At 39.2% G+C, this 25945-nt stretch overlaps 1 protein-coding gene across 2 annotated transcripts in view; it reads right to left on the bottom strand.

Moving 5' to 3' along the window:
• Positions 1-1642: 1642 nt before the first annotated feature.
• The window catches only part of AVL9 (AVL9 cell migration associated), a 38723-nt gene continuing 14420 nt past the window's right edge, over positions 1643-25945 (bottom strand). The window contains exons 9-16 of one of the 2 annotated variants that reach the window (XM_039862689.1): positions 22393-22462; positions 21559-22097; positions 15871-16005; positions 14515-14734; positions 11012-11129; positions 8352-8405; positions 7784-7872; positions 1643-6118 (exon numbers count right to left, since the gene is read on the bottom strand). In XM_039862689.1, the coding sequence (XP_039718623.1) occupies positions 6003-6118; positions 7784-7872; positions 8352-8405; positions 11012-11129; positions 14515-14734; positions 15871-16005; positions 21559-22097; positions 22393-22462 (1341 nt within the window). In that variant the 3' untranslated portion in view covers positions 1643-6002. The remainder of the gene's footprint in view (positions 6119-7783; positions 7873-8351; positions 8406-11011; positions 11130-14514; positions 14735-15870; positions 16006-21558; positions 22098-22392; positions 22463-25945) is intronic. The other variant, XM_039862690.1, reaches the window with a different exon arrangement.

Below are 25945 nucleotides of genomic sequence, written 5' to 3'. Positions count from 1 at the left end.
AGGCTGGATAAATGATGGCAGAGTGTACAATGGGGACAGTAAGACAGGGGTGAAAAGAATGATAGCCTAAAAACCAAGACAAACCAGAAAAGACATAATACAAGTGGTGTGATTCCATTTATACGAGTTCAAAGACAGACAAAAAATAGACTGCTTTTGGAATACAAACGAAGGAGGAAGGAGGTAAAATTACAAAGAAATGATGATCTCAAGTCAGAGTACCAAATAATTCTAGAGGAGGAGTTATGATTTGGGAGAGACACAAGGGGTGAGGTTTTTTAAGGTGCTGGCACTATTCTGCTCATTCCCCAGGTCCTGGCTGCATGAATTGCTACTTTATATTTATTTCAATGTATACATTTCTTGCTCTTTATGTGTTTTTTACACTTAAGTTGCCCATCTCCATTCTCAAAAGTTTTACAGATTGTAAATCTCGAAGACTGGGATGTGCCTATTCATGCAGTGCTCAGTAAGGGCTGAGGCCGAGGGTTTCAGAAAGGACTCAAGGCAGCCCTGGGGGAGACCTTCGGGAAGAGGCTGGAGCTGGTCTTCCATTGGCGACTCTTAGGGTTCTCTCCATAATGCTTCTCCAACAACCAGAGGCAGGGAAAGCAACAGCCACAGCAAGGGTTTCTGGTGGCCAGGGGCCCATGGAGTCCAAGGTGTCAGCAGAGAAGCCAACAGGGTGCAGGTTACGGCATGGTGGCACCGGAGGGCCTGATTTAGGAATCTGGATTTAATCCTGTGGACAGTCATAGATGCTGAGGGTTACTGTGCAGTGTGAGTGAAGTGAAAATTAAAAATAAGGACAAATTTTAATGTTTTAAGATGAATCTGGGCAAAGAAGGTAGGGTTGACTGGAAACAGGGAAACAGTGAAGGGTCAGGCAAAATACCCTGGGAAACGATGGAGCGAAGCCAGGAAGAGATGGGACTGAGACATGTTACCCGGGAAGAGTGAGAACTTAGTGCTGAGTAACCAATAGCAGGCCCCAGAAAACAGGGGTGAGGCCCGTGGAGCTGGGCTCTGGGACTCCCAGCCGCCTCATCATCAGCTCTGGGGTTAACCGTCCCAGTCAGAGAACACCAGCACCTCAAATGAACCCTGCACTCAGAAGCACGCCACCTCAGGGGACAAAGAAATTTGCCCATTTCTTCTGTGAGGCACATCCCAAAGCTCCTGGTTCGTAGAACAGCTGCGAGAAAATCTCAGTGCACAGAGACATAGATATGAATGAAAATATGCCAGGAGTCAAGGAAGTCAAGGGCTATTTTGACTTACCAGTCTGGGTGGAAAAATGGCCTGCTCGTGACAATGTCCTATTATTCCCCCGGGGGTCTGTCAGTGAGCATGCGATGAGGTATTATCGCACAACCAACTCCCACTGTGTGGTGTGGCCCCATGCACTTAGCATTCCCTAGAAACCAAGGGATTCTTCCTGCGGGGGTCACCACCTTAAAAACTGAGGTGCCATCGCAAGCAACATCAAAATGAGAGATTAAATCAGCAGTGAGTCCTCTGCTTCATTCGGCGTGCTGCTTCCTTCGAAGCTGGCACAGCTGTCCCACTGCGCAGCAGGCTCCAACCCCGCAGACGACAGACAGTGTGGAGGGCGCTTCCAGAAGGATGGGTCAAGCACAACTGTGCGCGGGATCATTTTATTCTCATTTTTCTTTAAAATAAAGTTACAGAAGTTTTACAATTCAGTTCGATTAGACGTGATTTATCCATTTCACATTCTTTTTAAACAAATGACAACAGAAACAACTAGTACAAATCATAAAACTACCGGAGCAAAGAGAAATTATCTTTCTGATCAAAACATGTGCCACAGATAAACTTCCTTAGAAAACTTCTACTATTTCTAAGCTAAACTTCCCGAGAAAGGGTTCGCGGAAAGCCTTTTATCTCAAATATTTAAACTATTTTTGTAACCACTAAATTCTTTTACCAACTTGTTAATCAAATGCTTCCTAAATTTAGGAACCAATGAACAAGTGTCCTGAAACATAAGTCTTGATCCTATCTTTCCAGTTATAAATTATTAATGTTTCAAGAAAATCAAGTATTTTCTAAGCACAGAAGCTTTCTAAAAACTTCAATTACCTTTTCTGGCTCAGTACCTGACTGAAATGTTCAAATGTTTATATTGCACACAAATTTGAGCAGCATACTATGTGTGTGTGAGAAGCTGATGGAAAATAAGATCGGAAAAACCCCTAAATTGTGTCCCATTTACATGATTTAAATATATAGTTTCTATATCTTTAATTAAGTAAAAAGGTAAACTTTAGGACAGCACAGAAATACAAATGCATTAGAGTTTTACAAAATATATTCAACCCCTTATACGTGCACAATCTTATAATGTCAGAGTTAGGATACGAGGGAGCTAGATTCTTCCTCTTCATGTGAAAGCAGGAAGTCACGTGTACAAAGTTATTCATATGAAAAGAATAAAGGTCCACATTCCTTTCCTTTGTCCTTGACAAATATTTATGGAATGTTGGAAATTATGACAAAAACAATCCCAATGTTATGAAGTCCAAAGCCTTGGAATGAGAAAACTCCTAATGGCACATTGTACTCCATGGAATGACGACCGTCTTCTAGAAACCAGAGCTGCGTTCCCCATCATTTTGAAAGGCCACCACAGAACCGGGTGGAAAGGCCATGACTACTGTGCCACCTCCGGCCAAAGAATCAGAGCATGCAAACGTCGATGACATTTCAGGAGTCTCGACCAAATCCCCCCAAAATAACAGGCAACGTTCAGCAGCTACCAGGCTACTTTCCCAAACTGCTGAAGCAGATACAAGTTCGTGTGGCTGGGGATCAGTCTACTTACTGGCCCCTTACAGGGCTGAGCACCCCCAAACTCATCGCCAGGCCTGGAGGGAAAGGACCGCTGGCTGTCACTTCCACAAAAGACAAAATAAAAACAAAACCTGCCTGCCAGGAAGAGGGCGTTTTACCTTCATTTTAAACTTGTAACTAACTAGCAGAATAAAATTCTAACTTCTTTGTAAAGAAATTCTTCCTACCTTTAGCATATTAAATACTGCTCTCAAAATACTTTCATTCAGGTTTTTAAGTACCTTGCTCCTCAGCCTCACGACAACTTCTCACTTCTCTGCTTTCCTAACTTGCTTTCTCCTTCCCTTTCCAAACTCAGTTATTCCACAAAAATTCCAACGTTTAGTAGAGAACAGACAGCAAGGTAAGGGCGAGGAAATCACGTCATACGCTCTGGCTCGCTGCTCGAGGGGACTGCTATGTTTCTTAAAGCAAAAGTAGATGGGAACTGTTTTAAGGCTGGGGGACTCAAATCACTAATGGGTTTGGAAATAGACTAGTCATACTGGTTAAATGAACCAAATGCATCTGCAAAATGACTCTAACCTGCAACTTCTTCTAGTCACCTGATCCAGAACACAGCTTTAACTCTTTTCCTCACCTATGCCATTGTCATTACAGCGCCTAGTAGGAAGTAAAGTATGCCAGGGACTTTTCCTAAACACTACTTTTAAGTCACCTAGACAAACGGTGAGACCACCAGCGGGCTATAGATGCAGGCTGTGTGGCTGCCACACCTTGAAAAGGCCTGGCTGACCCTCGCTCCCTCAGACCTACTTACAAATACACAATGCTTAGATGCAAAAGCACTGGAATGAGCATGGCCAACCAAAACACACCTTTGCCGGCAACAAGGCCGAAGATGGCCCACTGTTGGCTCCTACAGCTCACAGAACCAGTGACCGAAGGGCTGGACCCCAAGCCCGAAGCACACGGGCTCACAGGACGAGGGGCCAGGCTTCCTGCCCTCAACCACTGGCTGCCAGGGGCCCCTGCCAGCAGCGTCGCAGCCTCCGCCCCGAGAACTCCTGTGCCTCCCAGAACCTGAAGGAAAGTTACGGTCTTTTGACCTTTTCTATGACAAAAGTGCTATCTTCTGAAATATTCATTCTGTGTTGAAAGCCAGTTAACTGACTGCTTTAAGAGTTGAACTCTTCATTGGAAGCTCTACTAGAAAGTTCAGTTAAGGTTCATGTTAACATGGGGACAAGCGGTCCTAGAGCAGAGTGAGACGTCGTGTAACCACTTTTACTCGAGCGAGACTCCAAGTGCAGCCTGGGCAGCTGGGGGATGGCGAGAGGCGAGCTCGCCCAGCGCAGCCCCAACAGCTGGCCCGCCTCTCACGGGGCTCTCAGCCCGTGCACGTCTGGCACTGAGGGTGATGTCTGCTCACCGATGCACCATCACTCCAGCTAGCGATGTGGCCTCATGAAACAGTAACGTGTTAGAATGAGTTCTTTACTCGCAGAGTGCCTGGCATGACTTCTTCTCGAGAAATAGTTCCTGAGAAGGTTCACTTTCCTAGCAGAAGTGGGATGAATGGAGTTCTCACAATAAGCCCTTTAGTTTATCATCACTGAATTCTTGCGTTATTATGCTCAAATGGAAGTATGTTTTTAGATTTGCTGGACTTGTGTTAAGACACAAATTAGAAAATTTAGGGAGATTTAGATTATGTTCCTCTGACCATTTCACATACCCTAGAAGGATTTACTTTACATAAACATTTCTTAAGGGATAAATCAAATATAATCAAGTGTCATCCTTAATTAGGCCCCTTACTTTCCCAATACTCTTTATGTCTTGTGCAGATTATGCTCACTATGTACTTTCCGACTATCTTTTGTTACTGAAGCAGTCTTACCCTGTAAGTACTCCCTGAGAATGCCCATCTAATGTCCCCATGAAAAGCAAATGAGAGCTGAGCATGGCAGATACATGAGGTCCAGCTGTATAAAAATCTCCAGTAGATTGCACACATGTGCGTGTGTCTAAAATGAAACCAGATGTCCTTTATGAAACCTGACTGATGTCATGGCTGTAGTTTTCTTCTGCCTCTTGCTTTTCTAAATGTGACCTAAGATGAAATTTCTATTTAATATTTACAGATCATCTCGCTTTTCTTTAAAAAATACTTTTAGAAGGGATTGATTACAGGAGGATTTTCAGTCAGGGAAGTAGGAAACCCAAGCGCCTTGAAAAGTTTTATGAAGAATAAGACTAAGAAAAAACCTGTAAGGTCTGTAAACACCCAATGGAAAACTGTTCAAAAGAAGAAATAGAAGGCACAAACTGTGGGTTAAAAAATGCTTGTAAAAGACTGCAATAGGACTAGAGTTGACAGAAAACCAAGGTCTTTTAAAGTCTGCCCTAAACACGTGCTCGTGGGAACTGCTCCAACATCGCTACAACCGCCACTATGCCATTTCTCTGCAAACCTATTTGAACAGTTAGGAAGAGGAAGAAAAAGCACAATGGTGTCCTTCGATGCCTCAAAACAAGCGCTTAGGATTGGGAAAGAATAAATTAAACATGAGACGAAACACTCTATCCTCGGAACTACCACCCATGACTTCCACATTTCTGGGAGGAAGTGAATTGATAGTTTTGCAGGTAGAAAACCAGCAAACAAAAATCATCATATAACTCAGCAAAATAATAACAAAGGGTTGGATCGGATGGCCCCTTAACTTTATAAGCACATTTTAGGGCCAACTTTAGAGAAACTAAAATAGTAATATAACTTAATTTTAGCACAAATAAATTTCAGTGATCATCTAGATATTCGAACAGCTAAACAGAACAAAATTTACATAAGTAAAAACTTTTCTAAAGTAAACAGATGTATACTATCAGAATTCAAAAATTATTAGAAGGTACACTGCGTATTTTAATCAGGCTCAGACTGAAATAAAAGTAGTCAATTCAAACCCCAACCTGGGAGGCCATCCCTGCTATGGTTGTGATTTCATCTTTCCAGCATCCTGTGACATTCATTTAGACAGAGGGCAATTGTCCATGTAAACAGTTCGACATATCGGTCCCCTGCTGTGGGCCTGGCCAACGAAGAGGAACAGTCTGGGAGCAGCAGACAGACAGGGAACACTTAAACCGAAGAGCGCAACGGTGGCCCCTGGACACCTTGCTCAGGGCTTCCCATCGGGTGGCTCAGTGAGACTCTGCGGGGCGGGAGTGGTGAAAGTGGAAAGCCACGAAGACATTGCTGTCCTTGCGCTGGAAAGAGCTCCTCCGACGGACTGGCCTGGATGGAGGGGAGGGGGAGGGGAACACAAGAGGAAAAACGCCTTCACTTTCGTTCAGAGACAGTGAAAGACCAATGCTAATTAATAAATGTTATACCAATATGTCAATAGTTTACTAAACTGCCATTTAAATTTCTAATTTCAAAACAACCCCTTTCCACAGGAATGTCTAATAGGAAATTGGACAATTTCTGGGCATAAGTGCCCACTAGCGCCTAAGCATCCTGAAGGTATGCAGCGAACTCTTTGCTAGGCCGGCGGTTCTCAGCACTGGCTGTGCGTCACAATCACCTGGAGAGCTGGAAAAGTCTCACATGCTCTCTATTTTGGGAGAGCGGAGCGTAGAAGAGGAGAACTGACCTTATAATTTAAATATTGGCAGAGGCACTGCTAAAAATTAAGTAACAACTAACATCTATAATGAAGAAGAACTTTTCTTACTTAAAAATAAGAATTAAAAATAAGTCAAATGCATGATATTCTATGGAAGCAAACGTTTATATATCAAATTCCATTCCTTTGTAATAAAACGAACCTCGCAACAGGCTACGTGTTTCATCTTCGTCTTCTAAGACGAGTCTGTAGAGTGGTTTTCTCATGCTGTCTATCTCTAATTACCCACATGTTAGAGCTACGAGGACCCTGCACAGAGATTACCCAGGTCTGGGACTTCTGAACTGTTCAGTGGGGGTTAGTCAACCTCTCTCAGGAGCTAAGTAAGGAGACGGGTCCTGTCTTTACATATTGGTATGGCAAAGGGAATGTGGCAAATGTGAATAATTGGTGAATCTGAGATGATCAGGAGTTCCTTGTGTATTGTTACATCATTTCTTGAAATTTGAAATTATATAAAAAGTTAATATACAAAATCTTTAAAATTCATAAGTAAAGCCATCTGGGCCTGGATTCAATTAAAAACCTATGGCAAGGTTTTTAATTTTTTAATTCAATTTATTTAATAGATGTAAGGCTATTAAGATTTTCTATTTTGTACTGAGTCGGTTTTGGCAATTTGAGTCTTTCAAAGAATTTGTATATTTCATCTAAGTTGGTAAGAAACTGGCATAAATTTATTTACAGTATTCCCTTATCCTTCTAATTTCTGTAAGATCTGTGGTGATATCCTCTCTTTTATTCCCAATACTGGTAATTTATACCTTCTCTCTTTTTCTCTTCATTAGCCTATAAATGTTTTATTAATTTTGTTGATCTTTTAAAAAAAACAACTATTGGTTTCACTGATTTTCTTTACTGTGTGATACCACCTTAGAAGACAGCAGTTTCTAACGCCAACTTTATCATCACTCTCTACCATTTATAAAGAACTGTGGGCAGCTCAGGCAATGGGGGGAAAACTCCAGGAAAGCTCAAATCCTGGTAACAGAACAGTGAACTCATCAGAAGATTTTGTCACTCTCCATCAGATGTGGCAAAATTTGCTGAACTTTGTTTGGTATTATCTGGTGCCACAACAATTTTTTTAATGAATAAGACAAAAATTAAAACAATGACGACAACAAACAAATCTCTATTCAACCATGGGACTATTCTTGTATTATCATGGGATACACAGATCTCTATAACTTTATGTTTTTATCAATGACATATTGAGGACAGAGAGATGTGTGTTATGATTCCGATCTGTTTCTGGCTAAAGGCCTTACCAACAGCTTTTCCTGTTTGTACAACATTCCGGCTGGTTGTGACCATGACGTTTCCAAGTTTTTTGCCACGTTCACTGTTTTGAACGGAACTGAGTAAAAGAAAGAAGTGTTAAGTACAATTAAAAAAAAAAAATCTCTCTCACACACACACTGCTCTATAACCATCCCCCAAATCAGAATTACTGAACAGCTAAATTATTCATTATTTGTTATGCATCAATTAATTTATTAACCTTTTAGGCATGTGTCTCTTTAGACAATACCAAGTGGTAAGGACAGAAGGAACGTACACATATGGTTAATTCCCCCTAGTCATGATTTGCTAAAGTGACTTCACCAAAATAAAAATGGCAAATCCTATTATTAGTTCACACCATTCTTCATGAAACAGCAGTGTTTTCACTTTGAAACGTACACACTGCTGAGCTAGAGACTGTTACGCACATATCTGGTTACTATTCAAAGCACAAGTCTATCAAGTGGAGGAAAACAATTCCCAATTAGCGATGGAACACATGGCATAAATTCAGACGTAAGAATTTTCCTAGTATTTTCTCGAAATACTCACTGTGAGAACCTTAACTTCACGTCGGACACTGAGTACTGGCCTTGAAAAGGATGGCTGTAAAACAAAATTCCAGTTAGACTCTGAGTGCCCCAGCAATAACGCTGAGCAACAGAGTTACCACAAGGGCTGATTTATCAGTAACCTCACTGGGCCACAGTGCTCCGAACATCTGGTCAGTGGGGCTTCGACTGCTCAGTGATGGGAGCCTCTCTGAGCTTATTTCCTCACTTGTGAAAAAGGTGCTTTTTTTTCGTGGGCGGGGGGGTGTGATGCTCTTATTTATTTGGTCAGGGGTGGGGTCTAAGCATCAACATTTTAGAAACTCTCCCCAGGACAGTCTGGGTTTGAGTCACTGACTTAGGCAATGACCATGGATTGTACCTTGATTCTGGTCATCTTATCATCGTGTGCCATTGGTCATACAAAGATTTGTACACAGACTGGTGAAACCTCAATTTTCTATTAGAAAAGCAACTCAAAATGCAGGTATTAAAATATACAAAAGGGAGAAATTCTGGTTTAGTTACCTGATTTTTACATATATATATGTAAAAATCATATATATATGTAAATATATATATTTTTACATATATATATATGTAAAAATCAGGTAACTAAACCAGAATTACACTATAAAAGGAGTCAATAAACATCCTAATTCCTATCTCATACCCAGGGGCCTGTCAGTGTCAAACAAAGAAAGTGCCCCTAGTGGAATCAATAGCAACTTACAAAAACATCAAAATATTATTTATGGCTTTTCACATGACAACAAATTTCTCTTTTGGCCATATGAAGCATATTAACAACTTCTCTCTTTTTCTGGATTTCTGAATCACAGGTTGAAAAATTAAAAGATTACTTAATCATTCTCGATATTCCTGGAAAGGCTCTGCTTAAAGGATGAAATATACCTGTTGCTTAGTAAGAGAAGTCGGAGGACTGCCTTCTCTGATCTTTAAGAGTTGAAGAAAGGGTTTCACAGATCTCAAATCTTACAATTAGTTTGGAATATTTCTAAATTATATCCCCTGATAACAAATAAAGACTATCATTTCTTGTTTTGAATTTGGAGAAAATATTGAAAATCTGCTCACTATCCTACTTGCGTAATTTCCCTACCTATATTTTTCAGGTCTATATATTTCTTAAGCTTTCTCTTCAATCTAAGTAAGCTCAATTTCTTTACACATTTAAAAAAGTACTGTTTCACAATCCTTTAAAACCCATTCCAGCTAAGCTTCTTATGGACCTGCATTAAAATCCGTAGAGCTGGTTCTACAGAGTTAAAGTCACTACAGTGGATGCAGTGACTGGGTAAAGATGTGACCAGGTTTTCAGTGCACAGAGTGGAGGAGACTGGACGTCCCTGAATGCTGCGCTGTGGACAGTCATGGCACCCTGCCTCCACCCCAGCACTGCCACAGAGAGTCCCACCAGGCAAGCCAACTCACATCTGTTTCTCTTCATCATGCTTTAGAATACAGACCTTGTGGTTAGTGAGGGAGAATACTTTCAACTCTTAGCCCTTTCATTTAATACTATTAAAACATCTTTGCCTTTTAATTCTGTTGTTACCACATTCATATGGCAACACAGGTTTCTGCTATAGCCCAATATGATGATTAAATTCACCAAAATTGGTCCTGAACCTAGTCATTTTTCTTGATAGATGATATAAAGTTTAACAGACATACTCTCTAAAACTCTGCTATACTACCTCATCCTTGCAGATGCTCCCTCAAGTTACTATGACATAAACATCTGGATTTTTTAGGGGGGCAGGAAAGGGGGAGTATCCTTTCTAGCATCACTGAAATCACATCCCCAGTCTAGCTACATTAACCTTAGCTTCCAAATAATATGGTAGTCAGTACAAAGTTGATATTTGTCTGATTCTCACCAAGAAGTAAAAGTTTAAAATGCGAACGAGAACATTTAGTGTATGCTTGTATGATAAAAAAAACAAAAACAAAAAAACCCCACATCATTTTAATCTTTTAAATTAGAAATAGTAAGTTCCCAGGATGTATGCGCTGTGTTGGCTGATCTCCTTAGACTCTACTGTTCCCTGTCACACCCAGATGGTCTTGTTCCTGACGGCCCCATTCCACGACATTGTCAAATGCCTTTACGCCTGCGTGGGACAGAGTCTTTGCCCAGCTGACATTCAATACCGTGACAGGCATTAAATTTTGCTGAGTTTTAGAATCTGACATGGGAGCTAGGTTTGACCAGATATCTAGGAGTTCAAATATCAACTTTAGTTTTTTATACTTCACACTGTAAAACAACCTCTCAGTTTTAATCAGTGGTATTTCCTTTGAGACTTCTATTTTGTTGGACCGTCCTGCTGAGGTGCAGGCCCAGGAAAAGGGAGAGGAGAGCCACCCCGTTCTGAGCACCAGCGACGGCCAGCGCTTCCTCCTCACACCCCGACCTGGGAGAAACGTCGGTGCTTCTGAAAATGCTTTGTGCTTTTTGTGCAGTGTGAACAGGTATGAAGTCTTCAGCTACTTCTCTGTATTTGGGGGCCTTTTCTAATCTATTTAAGGAGATTCTTGAAGATCTTCACAATATCACTAAAGTTATGGTTTTATTGGGGCACAATAGTAAACCAACCAGTTCATGTTCTATCCGTCTTCGGAGGATGTGCTTACTTGGGATTTATTTCTGCAAGTGCCGGATGCTTGTTGCTGTTCCAGACCCTGTAGTTGTGAGTGCTCTTCCACGCTGTAACAAAGGTTGTCCCATAGTCCGATAACATCTTCTCGTTATCTGTCAAGAAAATATTTGAAAGTTGAGCTGGACTGTAGCCAGTCAGGGATGTGAAGACTAACAACCAAAAAGGGTAAAGCAACAGTTTTACCTCCTCTGCCTTCCTGCTTTTTTGGATAGCCTACAGATGTCAAGAAACATGGATCTAATTCCAGACATCCTGTAAAGAAGCTATGTGGCCTTTGGTGAGTCATTTAATCACTCAGAACTTCATTTTCCTAACTGGAAAAGAAGAAGGTTGAGCCAGATATTGTCTACGGTTCCTTACAATTTCAAAATATGTGTATGTTCTCCTTACCAAGGTTAGCATGGCATTGTTTATTAAACAAAGTAACAGCTGGACAGTGAGTAAATGTACTGATATTTACATATGGAGGCGGCAATGGGGTATCTTTCTACCTTTTCGCAAATGTCATATTTTCTACAGAAAAAGATTAGAATGAAAATATGAATCCATTCTTTTAGGCACTATTTTCTCTTTGGACTTTGCCTTACTATTTGGTGAAACTCAGTTTCTTTGCATTTCACTGTCAAAATACTCAAAATAACAATGGGATTTTCACAGTTAATGTTGAAAACTTTTCTACTTTATGAATACCACGGGGAAGCTTTAATACAGAGCATTTCTTCTACTTGGAAAAATAGAAAAGGTTTGGAGAACTGATTCCAATGGCTGTTGCTCCATATTTTAATTGTGAGCTGCTGGACTACATCAAACTAAAAAGCTTCTGCTCAGCAAAAGAAATCGTCAACAGGGTAAAGAGACAATCATCTCAACAGGAATGCAAGCAATGCCTCCCATAAGGGCCTAATATCTAAAATATACAAAGAACTCAATACGATTCAATAACAACAAAAAAACCCAAACGATCCAATCAAAAAATGGGCTAGGACCTGAACAGACACTTCTCTCTAGAGGACATACAAATGGCCAACAAACATATGAAAAGATGCTCAACATCGCTAGTTATTAGGGAAATGCAAATCAAAACCACAATGAGATACCATCTCACATCTGTTAGAATAGCCATAATCAACAGAACAAGTAATAACAAATGTTGGAGAGGATGTGGAGAAAAAGGAACCCTCATACACTGCTGGTGGGACTGCAAATTGGTACAGCCACTATGGAAAACAGTATGGAGGTTCCTCAAAAAAATAAGAATTGATCTACCATATGATCCAGCCATCCCTCTACTGGGTATTCACCCCAAAAACTTGAAAACCCATATCCAAAAAGATTTTTGCACATCAATGTTCATAGCGGCATTATTCACAGTGGCCAGGACATGGAAGCAACCGAAGCGTCCTACGATAGATGATTAGCTAAAGAAGCTGTGGCATACATATATATATATATATATATGTACAACAGAATATTACTCAGCCATAAGAAGAGATGAAACACTGCCATTTGTGGCAACATGGATGGACCTCGAGATAATCATGCTAAGCGAAATAAGCCAGACAGAAAAAGTTGAAAATCACATGATATCACTTATATGTGGGATAGAAACCTAAAAGCAACAAATGAACAGGACAAACAGAGACTCAAGGACATGGACAATGGACTAGTGGTTACCAGAGGGTAGCGGGTAGAGGAGGAGGAGAGAAGTAGACGGGGTAAGAGGAGTCAAATATAGGGGAGTAGGAGGAGGGTGAAGTGGGTAAAGGGGATCAAATATATGGTAGCAGAAGGGAAATGGACTTTGGGTGATAATCACACAATAGAATATATAGATGTCAAACTATAATGTACACCTGAAAATTATACAATTATATTAACCAATGTTACCCTTTGGTTAACATTGCGAGCTGCTTGCTTTGAAGGTGAAACATGACTTCCATTGCTGGGAAAGGAACAGAAGGATATGCGTGGTTCCACATGCGGCATAAGGAAGTTCTTCTACGAACATATTCCTCGAACAGTTCATTGGGCTGAATTTTCTTTAACGGCATAGACCTGAGCCAGACAACTTGGGTTTAAATACCAGCTCAGTCTCTTACCAGATGGATGAGCGAGCTAGTTAACCTTACCGTGACGCATGTTCTCTTCTGTAAAATGAGGATGACAAGGCGTCTACCTCCAGGATTATTGCGAGGATGACATGGGTTTGTTGACGTAAAGGGCCCAAATAGGTTCCTGCACATTTTACATGCGCCCGCACCCCCCGCAAACCTTTGCCCCCCTGCCACAAAAATGCTAGCTACTATTATTCTGTGCTTCTAGCTACCTGGGCAAATATTTTTTAAAAAGTAAATTAATTACTCATAAAGCTAAAAGATAGCAGAAACGGGTTTTCTTACTAGATCACTGCATGCCTCTGGGTTAGAGGATTCAAATTTGGTGTCGCAGCTGGTATCTTTGTAAAAGAGGCAGAGACATTTAAAAACATCCCATCAACAAATAAGAACCTGCTCGGCAGCTTTCCCTTGTAAATGAAAAACGTCTGAAGCCAGTACTTACTCCACATACATACACTCTGTGAAGAACTAAGTTGGGAGGTGGCAGTGGTGGGGTTGAAAAACATTTAAGTGAATGTACTTAAATGCCACTGGTGAAGACGATACATTTTAGGTTATATGCATTTCGCCACAATTAAAAAACACCACCGAAAACAGTGATAGAGATCACCGAAACAAAGCACAAACAAAAGCTCAAGACTCTTAACAATGACAACAGCAACAACAAATCTACTGAATCTCTGCTAAACGTGCAGGGTGACAAGCGTCCCTGGTGCAAAAGCTCACGGCAGAGTGTCACTTTCCCTTCTTAGATATTTTCTCCTATGGGGAATGAGATAGTTTTAACACAAGATGATTCTACGTTTACCCGCTCCATTTTAACCATTTAATAGGAATCATATTAATTCTGCCACAAGAATAATATTTCTATTAAATGGTTAAAATGGAGCGGGTAAACGTAGATATATAAATATGAAGCTTTAATCACTCAGAATGTGATTTCCAATGATTTCTATGTTTTTATAGTTCTCTTTTCTCCTTTTATATATCTTAAAAACATGGAAGCACTGTTTATAAATAGTTCCCAAATACTGATATATTCTTTCATACGGTGGGACACTAAACAGCCATGTAAAAATGACAAATATCTTGATATATGTTTATGTTTCTATCATAAAGAAAAACTCAGTTTAGTTTGAAATCCATTTTGGTTAAAGAACGACCACAAATACCACAAAACTAAAGTCTAAAACATATGCAGAGAAAAAGGTCTGGAAAAATATAAGTACTCAAAATGCTAAGGGTAGTTACCTCTGTATGACGGAGTAACAGGTAATTTTTCTACAATGACAATATATTTCTTATGTAATTCAAAGCATCATAATCATTACAAAATGGAAAGTGCCTATGTGCTCCTTACCTAGCTGCAGCGTGGCAGCCAGCAGCGCGTGGATGTAGACTGCAAACTGGGCTCGGATCCACTCGTCACCTCCCTCCCAACCCGTGCCATCCAGGAAGACGTCATCGCGGTTCTCAGTCACGTGCTTCACCAGATAATCTGCGAACCTAAGGTCTGCAGTGGTGGGGTGAAGCAGCTTCCTGAGTTCTGGGTCATGAATCTGGATCAGAGCTTCTTCTACCTAGAGGGCACCCAGGTACAAGTCAGAGTGTGGGCATTCACGCAGATACCCATGCCACATTTCAAAGAGTAACTACTGGGAAGTTGCAGCTGGAAATAAAAAATATGAATAACAGCATACTCAAAAGGTGAGTCTAAGAAACAGACAGGTGTTTCTACTGAAATTTTTATCTATCTTGTAAAAATGTTTTTTTTAGAAAATATATGCATAAATATTTTTGAATTATAGAATTCATGTCGACTGTAAATATGTCGGAGAATATTAAAAAGTATAGTATTACCTTTATTACACAACCAGAAATGAATTAATAAGTATAATTCCTAAACATTTTTCCTCTGAGTGCACAGATACTTTGGAGTATTTCTGTTATATGATATTTGATGTATTAAGAAATATATGTAACTTATGCATTAGTATTGAAGCATAATCATAACAAATACCCATGAACTTGGCAACTTCAGAACTAGAACGTGACCAATCATATTGAAGCAACTCCGTGGTCCTCCCACCTGTATCTGCCTGCCTTGGAAGGTATGTATATATTTTTTCTTCCTCAAAATTGGGATCATCATATATACAGATCTGAACCCCAGATTTTTCATTTACATATTGCAAACATGTCCCAGAAAGCAGGTTTTATAACAGAAAGTACCAAAACCTTAGGGTGGTTTAAATTTCCCTTTTTTTAAAAAAATTACTTTACCTGTAAAGTTGAACAAATAATTTAAATTTCTTATATATTGATAATGTCTAATTTTATCTCTAGCTTCTTCTTCTTGATATCAGAGGCATATTAAACAGGCTAGAAGGATTTAAATTATCTAAACGATAAACGCATTTGAATCGTTAACATCCTAGTAGGACCAGCTTGTCAGGGCTGAAGTCCTGGCTCGCCCACTACACTCGCTGTTTGATTTCTCAGTTCCTTCACTGCCACAAGCATGAAAGGGAAATGGTAACAATCCAGGTTGTTATGAGAAATCAGATCAGTTAATGTGCTCGAGGAGCTTAGAATGCCTGGCATGGGAAGCGATGATTACCGTTATGAGTGTAATTACCATGCCCTCATAATTCCATTTAAGAAAGAAAAACAGAGACCAGCAGTGTCAAGGACACACACTCACACATAAACCTACTTCCACAATGGCATCACTGAGGTGTTTCTGTTGCCGAAAAAGGATGTTAGTAGCTCCAGCAACAAATCCCCGAACGGTGACATCAGAGAGAAGATGATGCTGCTGCAGTGCCATATAAGGCAAACACAGATATCCCTACGAATTACGAAAGTGACAGAAAATATTAGAAAAGTGATGGAATAGTCACCTCTCATTTCAAGCCTAGAGAGCTAATAGTCGGAAAAGAAACCTCCAAATGTCTCCCATCTCCACGCCATCCCTAATGCCGCTGATCACTGATTTGCAACAATATTTCAAGGGAACCTCAGGTGTCGAAGGCGGTCAGTCAATCGCTAACCTTCTTCACAAATGTTCAGTCTTAGCAAGGGGGTCTACCATGAAGGTGGTCTCACTTGATCACTGTGTTCTCTGTTCAACATAAAAGCCTCCACGGTAGCTAACAAACTGGACTTTTTCCATTTAGAAAATTAAGTACTAAGTTCATTACAAAGCATTTTGTTAATTATAAAGCTGTTAGTTCTTCCACTAAAAATTTAACATGCACGTGATCTGCACACACAACCCCGATGTACTATTATGAGAACTGCACTATATAGCATTTGTTTTAGAGCCCCCTTGTTAAAAATCATGCAAAAATATTTCAAGATCTCTCCGCCTAAATGTTTAAGGCAAAAATGACATTGGCAGTAGTGTATTTAATTAATTTCCATTTGAACTGTATTTGAAAACACCACTGCTCTGAAAATTAAGAGGTGAATTGCCAAACCTCAGCAGGCAGTGAAATACACAGAATGCCCTGAAGGAGGAAATGGAATTTCTGCTAAAAGATTCTAAATCAAGACAGATTTCCCACAAAGTGGCACAATCTGTGTGTGAAGCCAAGAGGGCAGACTTGCTGAACCCGCAAACTTGTTTTCAATTTCAAGTTCTATGACAGTTCCATTAATTAGTAAATTAATTAATTATCTCCCATCACTTTTTAAAACAACACTGAACTACCGTTATCTGGATGATGCCTTGTTTATAGCACAAGATGAGTCTCTGAGGGCAGGTGCTATTACTCCTTCTGCTACTTCATGTTCCTCACTGCATCTCGGATGTGCCTTGTACCTAACAGGTGGCTGTTTAAACACTTACTATGGAGAGAAGACTTTCAAAAGCTGGAATACAGGTCTAGCGATTTGGTTTTATTCTTAATTTTAACATGTCTTCCTCTGCTCAACAAAACGCTAACAGAAGCAGCAAAGAGTAATCCCCATCTATACACTAGAGATGCTTGGTATACTACGTCTCGACCCATGCCCTTTGTGACTAACGGCTGGAAGGACCCCTGCTCCTCACTCATTCAGAATCACTCAGTCAAAACAGCTGGTTGCTTTGCTTTGTGTACTATGAATTTAAAAACAACAAACCTCCTTTTCCCAATTACATGTTTCTAAATATAAATGTTACGATATTAAATGTACTTTCAAACTTGACGTGGCCCCTAGAAAACTTACTACCCCAGAATTGAGAAACCTGCCAGTTGTACAAAAGATTTCTTTTGCAAATTAGTAAAAAAAAAAGAATTTAATTGCTCATAGTACTACATGCATCACTGATACTGTTAGAGAGGGAAAGTCTATTGTCAACAATGAAATCTTTGCTAAGTCTATAAAATCGTGAAAACTCAGAAGTATGTTTTTAAAAATCAATAGTTCAAAGTTTTTTTAAAATATGAAAAAATGCATTCCTAAAAAATCACGTGTGAGATTTGTAAAAAGTTATTTAGTGCATCGTTGTTTATTATAGCAAAAGACTGGAACCCTAACTATTCATGAACAGGGAACTGAATAAACGTTCATCTCTATAATGGAACACCCTGCTGTGTCAAAGAGTAAAGTTCACCTCCACGGGATATTTTGTAAAAAAGAATAAGGGGCATAAAAACAGGTCTAGTCTGCTACTATTTGTGTGAAAAGGGAGGGAGAACATATCTATGCATGTATTTATGCATAAAATACCCCCAGGTGGAAACAAAAGACATCGCTAATGATGGCTGCCACTGGAGAAGGCAAATGAGTAACGGGAATGAATGAGAGGCAGACTTTTTATCACAGACGTTTTGGAACCATTTGAATATTGAACCGTATGAAAGTATTACGTGTTTATAAAATTATTTACAATAGTAGTTCAAAATAGCTTTAAAATGTTGCCATCATTGCTTTTAATGATGATTGGTTTAGCCTAAATCCCTTACAGGTCCTTAACATACAACGACAGCAGGGGCGTGGGTCTTTTCGTACCCTTCACACCCAGCCCACCCCCGATTTTCCATTTTTGTAGGGTACTTTACCTCTCATACTTGGAAGCAACCTGAATGTCTACTGAAGGATGAGTGGATAAACGAAATGTGGTAGATACATACAATGGACAATTATTCAGCCTTAAAAAAGGAAGGAAATCCTGTCATAAGCTCCAACATGGATGAACCTTGAGGGTATTCTGTTAACTAGGCCAGTTACGAAAAGATAAATTCTGTATGATTCCATTATATGAGTTACTTGAAGTAGTCAAATTCATAGAAATAGAAAGAACAGTGGCTGCCAGGGGCTGGGGTAAAAAGAGGATGGCGGTTGTCATTTCATGGGTCTGCAGTTTCGGTTTTGCAAGATGAACTTCTGGAGATCTGGAGCACAACAACGTGCACGTAACTTAACACCACTAAACCGTGCACTAAAAAGGGTGGATTTTGTTCTATGCCACAATTAAAACCCACATCTCAGCTTGGTAGATCTGGGAGACACTGTGTGCCTTCTTCTCTGCCACTTGGAAGGGCTGCGACATGATCAGGACCAAATGTCATTTGCTCATCTTGCCTCTGGTCAAGGATGATGAGCATGTTCATGAATCGAAAGCCTCCATATCATAGGGATGCCAGTTCTCTCCAAAACTGATCTAGAATTTAAAGGTAATCCTTATCAAAATCTCAACCCGTGTGATCGCAACTTAGGAACTTAAGTTGATCCTAAAATTCATGTGGAAATGCAAAGAGCTGAAAACTCCTGAGAACAGTAACAAGAGGGGAAGCCTTTTCTCCGCCTGACAGTGTGGGACTGCCCCAGGGACAGACACGCCCATGGAGCAACAACTAAAATCCAGTAACATGATCATACGCAAAAATTAATTCCAGGTAGATAAAAACCAAAATGTAAAAGTCAAAACTATAAAGCTTAAAAGATAATTTAGGAGACTTTTTATGGCCTTGACGTAGGGGAGGATTTCTTAAATTTAAGACCGCCAAAGCAGTCCCCATAAGATAAAAGATTCATCAACAGAAAAGATATCTGAAATATATGAAGTCCGACAAATCATTAACGACAAGGGAGACAATCCAGAAGCTTTGAACAAGTACTCCGAAGGGAAATCCAAATGCTTAACAAGAATAGGAAAAGACGCTCAACCTCAACAGTGATTACTGAAAAAATGCAAACTAAGCTACCAGATACCATCGGATTGGCTAAATTATGTTAAAAAGTCTCACAACAGCAAGTATAATGAGAAGGTGGGGCAAGGGGGCACCCCCATGCACTGTTGTGGGAGTGGAAACTGTCACCACCACTTTACAAACCCCGACAGTAGCCAATCTCCTCTCCCTCAGCACCCCAGCTTCTTCCTTACACTTCCTAAATCAGCTCCCTGGAAAGGCTCAAGCACGTTTTAGAATCGGCTACCGACAGCATTTACATAGTAAGCCTAACCTCTAAGACTGACATGAAGGCATCATCCTCAGGCAATTTCAAGTATCAGAGAGCCTGGAAAGCTGGAGAGACAGGGAGTCTCCTCCGGACATAACTGTTTTATCATGCAGAAGTCTGTGTCCATTTATTCATATACCGAGTCAGGAGACCAGTCGGCTTATTATTCTCTTCAAGGCTCACTGTGCCACTTCGGCAGTATTCTCCAGGCACCCAAGCTTCTCTCTGGCTATTTTTGAAATTACTTTTCAAGCTGTCTGCTAACCTAATCCCTTCTGTACAAGCATTTTAAGATCTTCAAGAAAAAAAGAGTCTGAAGACTATTCACTTTTAAGAATATTTCATATTCCGAAGTTACCAACATGAAAGAATCGACATGTGTATTTGAAAATGTGATTAAACAACAAATTAGATTTTAATCAGTACATAATAAAACATACAGAAAAACGTTTTATCTACCATCACGATGGTGGTAAGCCCGTCATATATTTAGTACTGGTATAATGAGCACAAATAGAATATTCAGTCAACATGGTTTATTGACAGCACAAAATGTATGTTTACAATGCTTTAATTCAGCAACCTCACTGACAAAAACAAAATCCCTCCCCAGTTAATCTCTCTCTCGATAACTCCACAATGATAACCCCACCATGATAACAATTAGAGGTGGGGGAGTCCAGGGGGGACAGCAAAGTAAGGGCCCCAAAAAGTATAGGTAGTCATGACACCCACATGTGACTTTGGAAAACCCACAATTCATGGCTACTGTCTATACCTGGTCTTTTGAGAACTCTGAGTTCTTTGCCCAGGTTCCTAAATCCCAGTTTTCAGAAATTGTGCTTGGGTTCAATCGTGTAACCGATTAGGATAATTCAGAGTCCCCCAACAGGCCATGAAGTGAACAAAGACAACATTCTCTGTTAATTACTTGGCGATACTAACTTGGAGCAAGTACTTCTTTGCAAAGCTGGATAAACCCAAAAAGAATTAATCGTAGAGTATGGTGGAAGAAGAAAGACACGGTCCAGTCTATACTCCCCATCTTCCTTTTCCCTATAAAGTTTTACTTCATGCATAAAAGATGTTATTTAGAGAAAAACATAAGACTTTGCTCTAGCTCTTGGAAAGATGTACCTGTCTTTCATGGTGGAATGCAAAATCACGAATGCAAGAATTTAGAGCCTAGGACGGTGCCTGGCACAAATAAAGACAAGAAATACTCGTTGACTAAGGAATGAAATGGAATTTCTATTTTTCTGCTCCATTTTGAAAAATAATTCAAGAATGGCAATAAAATAAGTAGTGTTTCCTGAATAGGATGAAAACAAAATCCAAATAACGTAGCTTCTATAATCATAATGTATTACTGACATTAACGAATGATATCCTGGGATATAAGACCCCGAATTAAAGATTCAAATTAATTTACCATGTTGTGTTTTAATTTATTTTAAAAATTTACAAATACATTTTGAATGGGTTTTCATAAAAAGATTAAAACAATTTTAGGGAAAGTTAACCAAAGCACTCTATTCCATGTTATAAGGCATAATATTTCAGTTATCCATCTCAGCATTTTTTTCCTCATAAATTTGTAGCTTTTGGAATTGTAGTATTTTTATATATTCATTAAGTGAAATTAAGACTATCTGGAGTTTCTCAATTCATCCTTTTTCAAAAATAAACCTGAATGATTAAAAACAGACCCAATGTAGTGATGGCTGGTATCTACTAAGCTTCCAAACTTTTCCAGTGAAAACTCTGTGAATTAGTGTAACCCTAGAGCCTTACACTATGGGCACAGACACCACAGCATGATACATTTGGTATGTATTTTAGTTTTCAAGGAAAATTTTCAGACCTGAAAATGTGCTCAACACTAACGGTTAAATTCTAAAAGGATTCTGTCAGATTCTTTAGGGGCTCAATAAAGGACATTACACTTTACCTTTGTGAAGATGGCTAGGGGCATGCCATACTGGTCCTCTTCCAAACCGGAAATCAGCCCTGGTATGAGGACCACCTGGCCCGTATTAGCTTGAGGCTGTACAGTAATCGGAGGGCTGTCTGAGGGCACTGACTCCTTTGGAAAAGAGTTTGTCTGTTCTGACCCCACTTGTTCTGTTTCCTTCAAGGTGGGGTCCTCTAAGATACTCGGATCCAAGGTCTCCCAGTCACTTTCTGAAGACTCTGGAGATGGACGAGAAGGAGGTTTCAAATATTGATTGGTATCACTGAGTTCCTGTCCTTTGCTGCTGTCAGCTTCTACTTGGAACAAAGGTTCTTCAGTCTTGATGGCCACATCTCCTCCGTGGTTTCGTGTCATAAATTTCTTGACAGTTTCCGAGTTGGTGTTTGAAATGTTAGGAGCAGACACAGAAGCAAAATCATCCGCAGGGGGATTACTTTCATGAAGTCCAGCATCTTCAGACATACTCTTTCGGGGTCTGTACTGAGAACAGTCACTGAGACCATGTTCGATCATGCCTAAAACATAAAACATTGGAGAACAGCTTGGCTTCTAACGAGGTGGAAGCAAATAAGAGTTGTATATTCCCTTCTAAATAGAACTTTCCAATAAAAATTTTAATAAGTTATGCTTGTACACATTCTAATAAAAAAAAAAGAAAATCTCAGATAAAAAAACTATTGTCAAAATGAAAATGTCATATTAAAACAGAAATGTTAACCCTAATGAGTTTATCCTTGAAAACGTTTTTATTATTGAAAAGTTCCAGTACTAGTCAAACAAAAGAAACAGTAGATACTGCTACTCGCTTACCTGGAAAAAGGGATAACACAGTCATCAGGGCACCCACCAATTTATTCACTGGAGAAATATAAAAGAGAACCTAAAAGAGAGCCCATCAAAATCAAATTAGAAAACCTGAGACCATGTGATACTTAAAAAAGAAAAAAAGAGGGGAAAGAAACTTTTCTTTATAGAAGAATAACAGCTATAGGTACAGATTTAATGAGAGGATTAGAAAATCACCAAGCATCCACCCAGATTCAGGTAAAAATTACCAACGGATGCTAAAACTACTGTGAAAGGTTGTTGGGCAACAGAATATTCACACAGATGCAAATTTACCATCCCGCAGATTACCTATTAATTGCAAAGGGCAAAACAAGTACTTTAATATGAAGAAAGTTGGCAACCACTACTTTAATCAAATGATCAAACAATTATGGGCCTCCTGATGTGATGCCTGAGGACACACCAACACCTCTACAGCATTCTTGCCAAAAAAGTTTAATCTAAAGCCAGCCACAAGAAAACAATAGGACAAATCTAATCTTATAATGCAACTAGTCTGTATTCTTAAAAAAAAAAAAAAAAAAAATGAGGTGGTAGAACTGTTTGGCATTAAAGAAAGCTAACAATGCGATACATGATCCTTGGTCTCCAGACTGAAAAAAAAACAAAACAACAACTGACTTAGAGGACATCATTATGACATCCGGGGAAATTTTTAAATGGACTATACATTAGAAATCATTCACTGTATCAATGTTAAATTTCTTGAGGGTGAAAATGCTGTTTAGGTTATGTAGACACATATCCTTATACTTAAGAAATATATCCTAAAGTATTCAGGTATAAAGTATTATGATATCTACAAATTTCTTTAAAATTATGATTCATGGGGAAAAATAAACATACAGTATAAAGCAATGTAATGCAAAAGCGGTAAAGTGTTAACAGGTAAATATAGATTAAAGATGTGAAAATGTTCCTTATATTATTCTATCAACTTTTCTATGTTTGACATTTTTCATAAATAACAATTGCAAAAAAAATCAGAAACAGGATTCAGTTAGATATGACACTAAAACTAACACGGGTAATAATCACATTAGTTGAAAAAACAAGCATGAGATTTGCTTAGGTGAGATGTCTTTCCTTTTTTAACAAATCATTTAGGGACACTAAACTACTGTTTGACAGCACAGCACCCATGTATAGAAACCAAGTGTTGCGTTAAAAGATGTCTTTATCAAATCAACATTCAAAGAATGTACCCCTGATTGATTTGCCACATTACATAAAGTTTACTTGTTCATAAATGCCACTGCATGTGTCTAGGCTAAAGCATTATTTTGCAGAGCTTTTGTTTCAGATACGTTGCTCTATGTTGCAATGTAAAACATTTTTTATTATGGATTGCAATAAAAAAGTTTGAAACCTACAACTCGACAACAAAAAAACAAAGCACCTGATTAAAAAATAAGCAAAGGACCTGAACAGACATTTCTCTAAGAAAGATATACAAATGGCCAACAAGCACATGAAATGATGTCAGTGTTATTCATCATCAGGAAACACAAATCGAACCAGGAGACACTGCCTCACCTGTAGGATGGCTACTATCAAAAACTAGAAAATGGCAAGTGTTGATTAGGAAGTGGAGAAACTGGAACCCTTGTGCATTGCTGGTGGGAATGTAAAACGGTGCAGCCATTATAAACAGTATAATAGTTCTTCGAAAAACTTAAAATAGAACTACCATATGATCCAGCGATCTTACTTCTGTGTTTCTATCCAAAAGAACTGAAAGCAGGGTCTTGAAGAGATATGTGTACACCCATGTTCATAGAAGCATTATTCATGACAGCAACACAAGTGTCCATAGATGAATGCATGGATTAAAAAAATGTGGTACGTACAAATAATGAAACATAATTCAGCCTTCAAAAGGAAGTAAATTCTGACACATGTTGTATGTGGATGAACCTTTAGGACATTATGCTAAGTGAAATAAGCCGGTCACAAAAAGACAAGTATGGTATGATTCCACTTGTATGAGGAAACTAGTCATAAAGATAGGAAGTAAAAGAACAGTTGCCAGGAGATGGCGGGGGAAGACCGGGGAGTTATTGTTTAATGGGTACAGAGTTTCGGTTTTACAGAGTGAAAAGTTCTGTGGATGGTGACGACAGCACAACAAGGTGCTTATTACCACTGAACTGCACACTTAAAAATGGTTAAGATGGTGAATTATGTTTGTGTATTTTACAACACTAAAATATTTTTTAAAAGGTTAAACATTGTACTAGTATATGTTAGATTCATTCTTTTTTTATTTTTTTTCTGTTAGAAGGAATACACAGTCATTACAGAAACTAGAACACAGAGAAGTATCTCCTTCTTAAAAATATAACCTCTTTCTCACCAAACTATTGATGTCTTTCCTTCTAGTCTCTTTTCAAAAAATACACATTTATTTATGAAATTGGGATCATGGCTTGATATGTAGTTGGACAAACTTTTTTACTTAATATGACATAAAACATCTTTACAACAATTAAAAATCACAGAATCTGTTGTTTGGAATTATATACAGTATACAATATAAACCATTACTTATTCACTGAAAATTCATTCTTAAAAATGATTCTGTGATAGAATCTCTTAGATAGTGCTTTGCGTCCAACTCAGATTAATTCTGGGATAAAACTCTTATCTAAGAGGAGAATTATTGGGCAAAAGGAAATAAAAATTTTAAGGTCATGAACCATACTGGATATTGTGAATGGCTGACTTTCCAACATTCGTCCCACCCTACTCCACTGAGCACAGTAATATGGGATATAAAACTGGCTGGTCCCAGATACAGGGAAGCCTCTTGATTAGTCTAAACCAGAGGTCAGCAAACTTCTCTTATAAAGGGTCAGATAGCAAGAGCTTTTCCTCTGCTGGCCATATGGTCTCTCGAGCACTACTCAACTCCGCCACTGCAGTGCAAAAGCAGCTGTCTACAAAAGTGTTCGAATGGGTGTAACTGAGTTCCAATAAAATTTTATTTATAAAAATAGCTTGGTGGGCCAGATTTGGCCCTGGGGCTTAGTTTGCAAACCTTGATCTAAAATCCTTGATACAAATCTGGTCTAAAATCATGGCAATCCCACCCTTTGTAGTAGAGAGTGGTCTGGAACCCAAGTAGAAGCCAATCACTCTGGGAACAGTTACTGCTTCAGGGTAAGCAGATGGCCTCAGAGGCCCCGAACAAACTGAAAGGAAGGGTTCTTACTAAATAGTCTGGAAAGAGTTCTCACTTCTGCCACTAGGTATAACTGAGGAAGTATATAACCGGATTACTCTTGACAGTTATCCGATACCACGAGGGAAGCCAGGCTTAGGAAAAAACTAGCACTGTGAATTGTAGAGCAAAGAGATGGGAAAAATCTACGTACTTAATTACACTGTTGAACCATTCAGTCAACCAACCCTGAAGTCTGAAAGAAGCCACTATATTACTTTGTTATTTAAAGCAGTTTAAACTGGGTTTTCTGTTACTGGCAGTCAAAATCATTCTGGAGAGCACGTGAAA

The sequence above is a fragment of the Pteropus medius genome, unplaced genomic scaffold, assembly GCF_902729225.1.
Source record: "Pteropus medius unplaced genomic scaffold, Ma_sr-lr_union100, whole genome shotgun sequence".
NCBI classification, from domain to species: domain Eukaryota; kingdom Metazoa; phylum Chordata; class Mammalia; order Chiroptera; family Pteropodidae; genus Pteropus; species Pteropus medius.
This window is presented reverse-complemented; position numbering and strand designations above follow the sequence as displayed.